Source organism: Sinocyclocheilus anshuiensis, unplaced genomic scaffold (assembly GCF_001515605.1).
Source record: "Sinocyclocheilus anshuiensis isolate Anshui unplaced genomic scaffold, SAMN03320099.WGS_v1.1 scaffold154, whole genome shotgun sequence".
Classification (NCBI taxonomy): Eukaryota; Metazoa; Chordata; class Actinopteri; order Cypriniformes; family Cyprinidae; genus Sinocyclocheilus; species Sinocyclocheilus anshuiensis.
The window spans coordinates 132,578-140,567 of NW_015546101.1; the positions used below are offsets into that span (position 1 = coordinate 132,578).

The following is a 7,990-nucleotide window of genomic DNA, read 5'->3' on the forward strand; positions in this document are numbered from 1 at the left end:
ATATATATATATGCACAAAAATACTAAAACTTTATAATTTTCTTATTATATCAAAATATTAATAACAACACAATGATACTAATAACTATTGATGCACTGGTACTAAATTTCTCTGCCAATACTGATAGCTGATTATTCAAAATGATATTATCTACCAGTAGTTTGGTTTTCTTAAGGGAAAAAAAATCTCTCCAAACTAATGCTGTAAACTGTACAGGGAACCCTATAATTTGGTACATTATCACAGTATTGGAGGTTAAAATTGACAACAGAACCCATTATATTCAACTTCTATTTTTTTTTTTTAAATATAATAATCACACTCGACTGAAATGAAACTGAAATGTTTGTTTACAACTCAAGTAAGTTTATTCAAACATGCATATATAAATAACAGTAACTAAGCTCCCCATTTTTGTAGCTAAATAACGAACTGGGAACACTAGATAACTCCTGATGCAACATTAAGTGACGTTGATCAGTCACGCGCTGTTTTATTAATGTGTTTCCACGGTTAAAGCGCTAATTGAGTAATTACATGACACATGATACATTTGGTAAGTTGTACTGTCTTTCCACATACCTTCTGATTTTCAATTATGTTTATTCCATGCTACTATTAAATTAATGAATAAACTATTAAAGTGGAATTGATGACTCACACCGCTGTGGAATTGATTTGTCATGGCACATTTAAGAGCATCAAAATGGCATTTATTGTTTGAATTTTCTGATAAATTGGACCGAATTTGAGAACTGAGACTGTTTCTTATCAGAAGTAATAAAGCACAAAGCTCCTTGCAGTTGTTCTTTGATTATGCTTCTGTGCCTATATTAAGAGCTTTAATTTCACAATTTGTTGGTCCCTTAGGTGCTAAGTGGTCTGAGGGTGTGCGTATATTGGAAAGAGAGCGGGAGCTGACAGAGGCGTTGAGGCGTGTCCAGCAGGAAGAGGGGCGGAGCATACAGCTGCAGAAGGAGTTACTGCAGCAGTTCCGTGAAATGGATGCTGAACGCAGAGTGCTTCAGAACCAGAAATGTGAACAAGAGCAGGAGCACGCAAGATTGCGGAAGGAAAAAGAAGGCCTCCAGAAGGAGAAGAATGAACTCCAGAGGGAAAAAGAGGAGCTGCAGAAGGAGAGAGAGGAGATTCAGAAAGAGAAAGAGGAGCTGGAGAAGCAGAAACAAGAACTGGACTCTTGGAAAAATTCTCATGCGCAGGGACAGACCTCTGGATTTTACAATTGCTGATATACTTCAGTATGTCCTTTTCACAAGGAAACAAGGCTTTCCTTTTTATGGGAGATAGTTATTTCTTTATCCTTTTTATTTTTACAAGATTGATTTGGATTGTGGGAGTGGGGGAAATGCCAGGGATGTTGTATTTTGTTTAGCTAAATTAAAATTTACCTTGACCTACCAGGATTTCAAACACGTACATGCATGCGAATTATAGATTACCTGCCGTTAAAATAGAGATTCATAATAAGGCCTTTCATGTCGGATATCTAGAAAATCAGTTTCATTAAATCTACTCATGCTGTATATATATATATATATATATATATATAGTGTTAACACAAAAAGTTAATGTTCGTTCCAAAATTGACCAGTGTGTGAATGTATTCCAAGTGTTTTTGTACATTTCTGCACTGGGAATAAAAATAAAACTTACAGCAAATGTCCTTTCACAGTCATTTGTGCCATTTTTGTTATTCCTGCACAAGAGTTGATAACCTATCACATTGTCACTTTTATTTTTATTTTTTGAGTTGACAGTATTGGTTAACATGAAGGCTGGTAAGATGGATACAGTGTTAATATTTATTGTGAAGAGAAATTTAAATGAACTAACATGTTTTTACACGCATCTATTCAAAGCTTTCAAAAACTAATAGTTTAGCATCAAGAAGTTTCTAACATTTTTTTAAACCAATGAGACCAGATTGTCTACCCGTTGCCGAATAGGCCATTACAGGATCACACACAAGTTTTTAATTTAAGGAGAAGATCCACCAATATGTCCTTTCTGTCAAAACAGAAAGCATGTTTTATGAGATCGTACTGGTTTTAACCCTGTGAGAGAGGGTTAGTAACTCAGTAATCAATCAGTAACGTTTTTTTTTATTTATTGTAAAAACCTGATATAGTTTTACCAAAATTTTCTAGCCACATAAGATGGTGTTTAAAAAAAACGATTTTAGCATCTCAGAGGATATACTAGTGCTTGCATGCCAGCAAAAGATTAGTGTTCAAGTTTTAGGTGAGATGATAGAAATGTTAAAAAAACAGAATGATCAAGGTAGGTAGAGAGAGCGGGGAAATCTGTAGGATTTAAAGAGATAATTCACCCACAAATAAAAAATTCTGTCATTTCAAATCGGTATGACCTTTCTTCTGTGGAACATACAACTTTTTATGAAAGTTAATTGTTCAGCAAAATAAAGTCATGTAGTCAAACATTATTATAGGAATTAGGAAATTATGACTTTTCTGTAATTTAATCAGAAGCCAAAACGTGTGAGGAAAAATAAGAAGGCAATTTTTATGGCACAGACTAAATACTGGGTGTTTCAGGTCTGACGACATCACGCGGGCGTGGTTTAATCGTAAGGTCAAGGAGCATGCGCAGTTTACACGCTCCGTGTGAAGCACGCGAACGTGTGACAGCGGCACGACCTGCGGAGATCTTGACTTTGTTTAATTTTCGCGCATTTCAAACAAGAATGATTATCACGTCTAACATTAAACAGTGGGGAAAGAAAAAAAAAACTCATGTGGCACATTGATAATTGGGAAAGAATAATTTTCATATTAATAACTCAACAATGTGAAAAAGATGTCACAGCATACCCTGTACATATACATATACACACACATATATACATATATATATATATATATACACACAGCATGCTCCTTGACCTTGCGCTCAAACCACGCCCGCTTCATGTCGTCAGACCTGAAACACCCAGTATTTAGTCTGTGCCAATTTTTATACACTGCTCGTCTCACATATCCTGTAAAAAACGGCAACCACCTGCCGTAATACGGCTGCTGCAAATGATCACGTGATTTGTGTCAGTTACGACGCTTCGGTCGCAGCAGCAAAAGGCTGATTCCGAGTCACAACATTTGGAAATATCGTTGGAAGAGTTTTTCTTCTGGTCCTGACTGTCAGACCATTTGGACATTTCCACCCAGCCCGTCTAATTCGCCATCATAATGCTGAATTTCTGTCCTCAGTGTGGCTCGAAGTTACAGTCTGGTTTCAGATTTTGTCCGTCATGTGGTGGGAAACTGCCAGAAGAGCTAACAGAAGCTGTAGCTTCACAGCCATCCGAACCACATCCAAGCTCTGTGCTTTCATCTGTGCGCGCCATTGAAGGTAAATACAGGTTTTAGTTCATCCTTATTTTAATTACATTTATCCGAAAAGTGTCATCATCAAGGACTACAGTTCGTTTTGCTTGAGAGTCCTTATCAATATAAGTAAATATAGTAAATATAATTTAGTAATATAGTAAAGCAACCAAAGACAGCCGAATGGTCATGATGACATACAGTAATGCTTTGATTCATGTCTTCATCGCAACTTAAATACTTGAGTACATTACAACTGTTCAGTGGACCAAATGTTTGCTTGCTTCATATTTACAATGATAATATAACTCTTTATTGATACATACGTAAATTCAGGCGATAACTTGGTCCAGTTTTCATGATTCATTTGTCATTTAGTTAATCTCCCAACTCCCCATAGTTGTCTAGTTGTAGCAGGTTTCAAAGTGGGCTTAATGTAATATCAGCATTTAACTGAAAGATTGAAAATGTTATATATATGCAGTGCATCGTTATGATATTTGTTAATCAGACATAAACCAATCATATTTGTTTAAAATAACTTGAGAGATCTCCCCCCCCACTACTAGTTGTAGTTCATCAATTAAATACAGCCTTGGTGAGCGTAAGAGATTTCTTTCAACAACATTAAATGGTAGTATATGCATAATACTTGTAAATCTATGTATATGCCATCTGACTGAGCTTTCCTTCTGGCCTCAGTTGCTTCTTTTAAAATGAGTCATGGCAACACAGTAATCTACATTATTTTTGTAGTCACTTCTGCTGGAGACTCCTCACAATCTACACTGAATCGCCCACCTTTGCGTTCAACACGGCGGAAGACCTTGAGTGGCACAGCCACAGAATCTTTAGGTGAGTCTAAGGGTGTTGTGTGTTTCTATTGTAGAAACAAAGGCTTTGTAGTCATGCTAGAATTTGTGTGAAAGATGACTGCTTTATTTCAGATCAGACGTCTTTGCCAACTTCTCGAAAACGAAATGCATCCCCTCTGGTTAAAGAGGAGGAAGAAGTGTCACAGACAACATCGGCCATAATAACTCAAACCCCGGGTAGACACACTAAACTCACATTATTACTTTGAATGCTGGAGGATTTTGTGTGAAAAACTTCTGCTTTGTTTCAGTTAAGAAGTCATTGACATCTCCACGAAGAAGAAAGACATCCCCCCAGGTTAAAGAACAAGAGGACGTGAAACAAACTTTTTCAGTCACACTTCAAACTCCAGGTAAGATGTTGTGTACTGGGAAACTCTGGATATTATCTTAAACTTTAGATTTGGTAGCTTTCTTTTAGCAGATTTTCTTGCTCAGTCATGTAGTAAATTGCAAATATGACCAAATTATTACCAATGTAATCATTTTTACATGGTATTACTAATTACTTAGGTAAATTACTAATTAGGTTTGGCCTGAAGTTTTTGGTGTGCTGCATTATTTCAGATAAGACGTCTTCGATGTCACCTCGAAAATGCAAGGCTTCCCCCCAGGTTAAAGACAAGGAGGCGAAGCAAACATCTTCAGTTATTCAAAGCCCATGTAAGATGCGCTGTATAGAGGACAGGCTGCTCAATGTATAATAAAAAAAATGTTTCATGATCTAAAAGTGATTACTTCACATTTCTTTAGTTTGTTTCATACTAAATGGCAAAATGTTGTTATTTTGTGGGGTTTTAGCCAAATGCAAAGCCAGGAAGCGTGTGTGCACTGTTGAGCCTGTCCCGGAGGGTACAGTGGTTTGTGACCAGTCCAGCAAAAAATGGAAGCTGGTTGAACTTCTGTGGCATACAGAATTAGATCTTACATATGCAGGTAAGGCGTTTGTCAATCAAACCTTGCGGTCTTGATTAATGAGATGTGGGTGAATGCATCCATCTATGCATCTTAAATCCTTTTATCATTCAGATGATTTAGATGATAAAGTCAGATGATTAAGATAAAGATAACAGCAATGCATTAAATGTGGCTTATGAATCTAAATATTGTCTGTCTGTCTATTCTAATCAAGTGTGCCAGGCAAATCAGCACGCAGACTCAAATGAATGCAAGTACATGTTGCGACTGGTGAGTGCTGTGTTCACACAATGTAGCCTGTCTGTGTGCATGTGTTTGTGAGGAAGGTCCTGATGACTTTGTGTTCTCTTCCTCAGGGTGCTAAAGAGGGACAGCTGTTTAATGAACAGAACTTCCATCTGAGAGCAGCCAAACCTGATGCAGGTCAGTCATTTTAGCACTTGTAATGGATACATAAAGACCCAGTTTAGTGCAGCTACAGGCTTATAACCACACCTTTCTTTTTCTTTGTCAATAGTGGAGAAATGGTTGAAATTGCACAAACTGGACTTCCTTGGGATTCCCTCCTGTGTAGGGTTTGGTCTTCATGAAGCATATAGGTATGTGGGTTTGTATCCTTTTGTTCAGAAACTTTTATAGAATATTACACTACACTACTACAACAAATGTCTGGGCTCAAAAAATATAATTTTTAAAGAAGCAAGGATGCTGAATATAAATGTCACGAAGACATTTATAGTAATTTATTTAATTTAAATGTTGTTTTTTTGACCTTTCTATTCATCAAAGAATCCTGAAAATATGTATGGTTTCCTCCAAAATATTAAGCAGCACTGCTGTTTTCAACATTGATAATATGGACACTAAATCAGTATATTAGAGTGTTTTCTGAAGGATTGTGGAGTAATGGCTGCTGAAAATTCAACCGTGCCATCACATGAATAATTTTTTAAAGTATATTAAACTAGAGAACAATTTTAAATTCTAATAAGATTTCACAATATTACTGTTTTACTGTATTTTTTGATAAAATAAATGCAGGCTTGGTGAGAACAAGAGACTTATTTCAAAAACATTTAAAAAATTTTAGTGACCTCAAAGTTTTGAATGGAAGTGCATATATAATAGATGCCAATACATAGTGAGGAAAGCCTCCAAATGAAGATAATTCAAGACATTACATTGTGTTAGAAAAGTAATTAAATTGACATTACAAAAATGGTTTTTGAAGCCAGTATATTATTTCCTTATCATTGAACAAACTGTATACATATCATTGAATTACAGCCAACAGCAATTCATTTTGCAAGTTGTCAGTTTATCTGATTAAAAATTATGGAATGTATTTACATAAATTTTTCCACACCCCATCTGTATTATTGTTAGTCTTTGTAGACTGGCGTCTTTGTTCATTGATTTGTATTTCACTGATTTTCATAGTCTTGTGTCCCGACTGAGTGCCACATTTTATGATTGTGTGTAAAGATAAAAAAGGTTCAATGAATATGACCTCATTGTGGAATCTAATCATAACCATATTCACCTCCCTGCAGGTTTTTAGTTTTTCCTAGCATGGGCCAAACTCTACAGACAGTCACGGATGAAGGGAACTGTACTCTGTCTGAGAAAGCTGTTCTCCAGCTTGCACTACGACTAGTGAGTGTGCTATTAAACGACTTCACTCCCAGATTTGATGCTATTTCCATAGTCATGCCATTCTCAGTGAAAAGGTTGTGTATATAGTATGTGTGCTTGTATGTGTTTTGTAGTTGGATGCACTTGAATTCATTCACGAGAAGGAATATGCTCATGCAGACATCCATGCAGGAAATATTTACATCAACACTAACAGTCACCCAGAGGTCAGTAAGCATGTCCCTTATGAACTGAACACAAATGCTCTATATAATACTCAAGTATTAAAGCGTTTGTTTGTGTTTTGTAGGTTTTCTTGTCAGGGTTTGGTCATGCATTTAGGTTTTGCCCTGGTGGAAAGCATGTGGAGTACAGACAGGGTAGCCGCACTGCACACCAGGGTAACATCAACTTCATCAGCATGGATTCTCACAAGGGGGCTGGTGAGCATCAGTTATTTATTGCATTATTTACATTATCCATATAAGAAAGCAAGTCTAATTTGCATGCCCATTGGTGTTTTGCAGGTCCCTCTTGTCGTAGTGACCTGCAGTCTCTGGGGTACTGTATGCTGTATTGGATGACAGGCTCACTACCCTGGAGTCACCACTCTCAAACAAGCTCTGCTATTGCTGCAGAGAAGGAGAGGTCAGTAAAATCACAAAAACACCTTCATCAGGCATGTATTCAAGAAAGACCGGGTGCATAAACTGCTTAAACTAGCCTTACAAGTTAGTCATCCATTTTTTTTTTTCTGCAAGACTGGTCACAATTTTAAGTCAGTTACATAAGAAGGTAAATTGGTCTAAATTGAATCCATGAGCCAAGAGCTTTCACTGGCTTTTCAAAAGGCCCGTAGTCTAGAAAAACTGTCCCTTTATTGAGTGTACTTTTAATCAGTTTAAATACAAGCGTCTGCTAACTGACTATTTAACCATACCATATGCATTTAGAATCATAAAGGAACATTACTACTGGATGTAGAATTTTCAAGAATGAAAACATACCACTTTACAGAGGTAAGGCTACAATTATGTGCTTTTAAGTTGAATATGTTTTCTGCTTGCCTACAGGTATATTTCTGATATCCCTGGACTTGTGAGTTACTGTTACAAACAGAAGAAAGCTTCAGGTGAGCATGCATATTTCTATTCTCACTTTATGTGTTTAGTGCTAGTGAAGATGTGTGTGTGTGTGTG

General features: G+C 36.6%; 2 protein-coding genes across 4 annotated transcripts in view; both read left to right on the forward strand.

Moving 5' to 3' along the window:
* LOC107700406 (trichohyalin-like) overlaps positions 1-1,428 on the forward strand; it is a 4,241-nt gene extending 2,813 nt beyond the window's left edge. Inside the window, exon 3 of the mRNA XM_016502046.1 lies at positions 872-1,428. Coding sequence (XP_016357532.1) covers positions 872-1,251 — 380 coding nt within the window. The 3' untranslated portion in view covers positions 1,252-1,428. The remainder of the gene's footprint in view (positions 1-871) is intronic.
* Positions 1,429-2,996: 1,568 nt separating this feature from the next.
* Positions 2,997-7,990, forward strand: part of LOC107700404 (inactive serine/threonine-protein kinase VRK3-like) — an 8,720-nt gene continuing 3,726 nt past the window's right edge. For all 3 annotated transcript variants that reach the window (XM_016502038.1, XM_016502039.1, XM_016502040.1), the window contains exons 1-14: positions 2,997-3,388; positions 4,120-4,218; positions 4,311-4,415; positions 4,490-4,591; positions 4,806-4,901; positions 5,040-5,174; positions 5,371-5,426; positions 5,513-5,579; positions 5,674-5,755; positions 6,710-6,812; positions 6,926-7,018; positions 7,102-7,234; positions 7,319-7,439; positions 7,865-7,923. In XM_016502038.1, the coding sequence (XP_016357524.1) occupies positions 3,226-3,388; positions 4,120-4,218; positions 4,311-4,415; positions 4,490-4,591; positions 4,806-4,901; positions 5,040-5,174; positions 5,371-5,426; positions 5,513-5,579; positions 5,674-5,755; positions 6,710-6,812; positions 6,926-7,018; positions 7,102-7,234; positions 7,319-7,439; positions 7,865-7,923 (1,414 nt within the window). In that variant the 5' untranslated portion in view covers positions 2,997-3,225. The remainder of the gene's footprint in view (positions 3,389-4,119; positions 4,219-4,310; positions 4,416-4,489; positions 4,592-4,805; positions 4,902-5,039; positions 5,175-5,370; positions 5,427-5,512; positions 5,580-5,673; positions 5,756-6,709; positions 6,813-6,925; positions 7,019-7,101; positions 7,235-7,318; positions 7,440-7,864; positions 7,924-7,990) is intronic.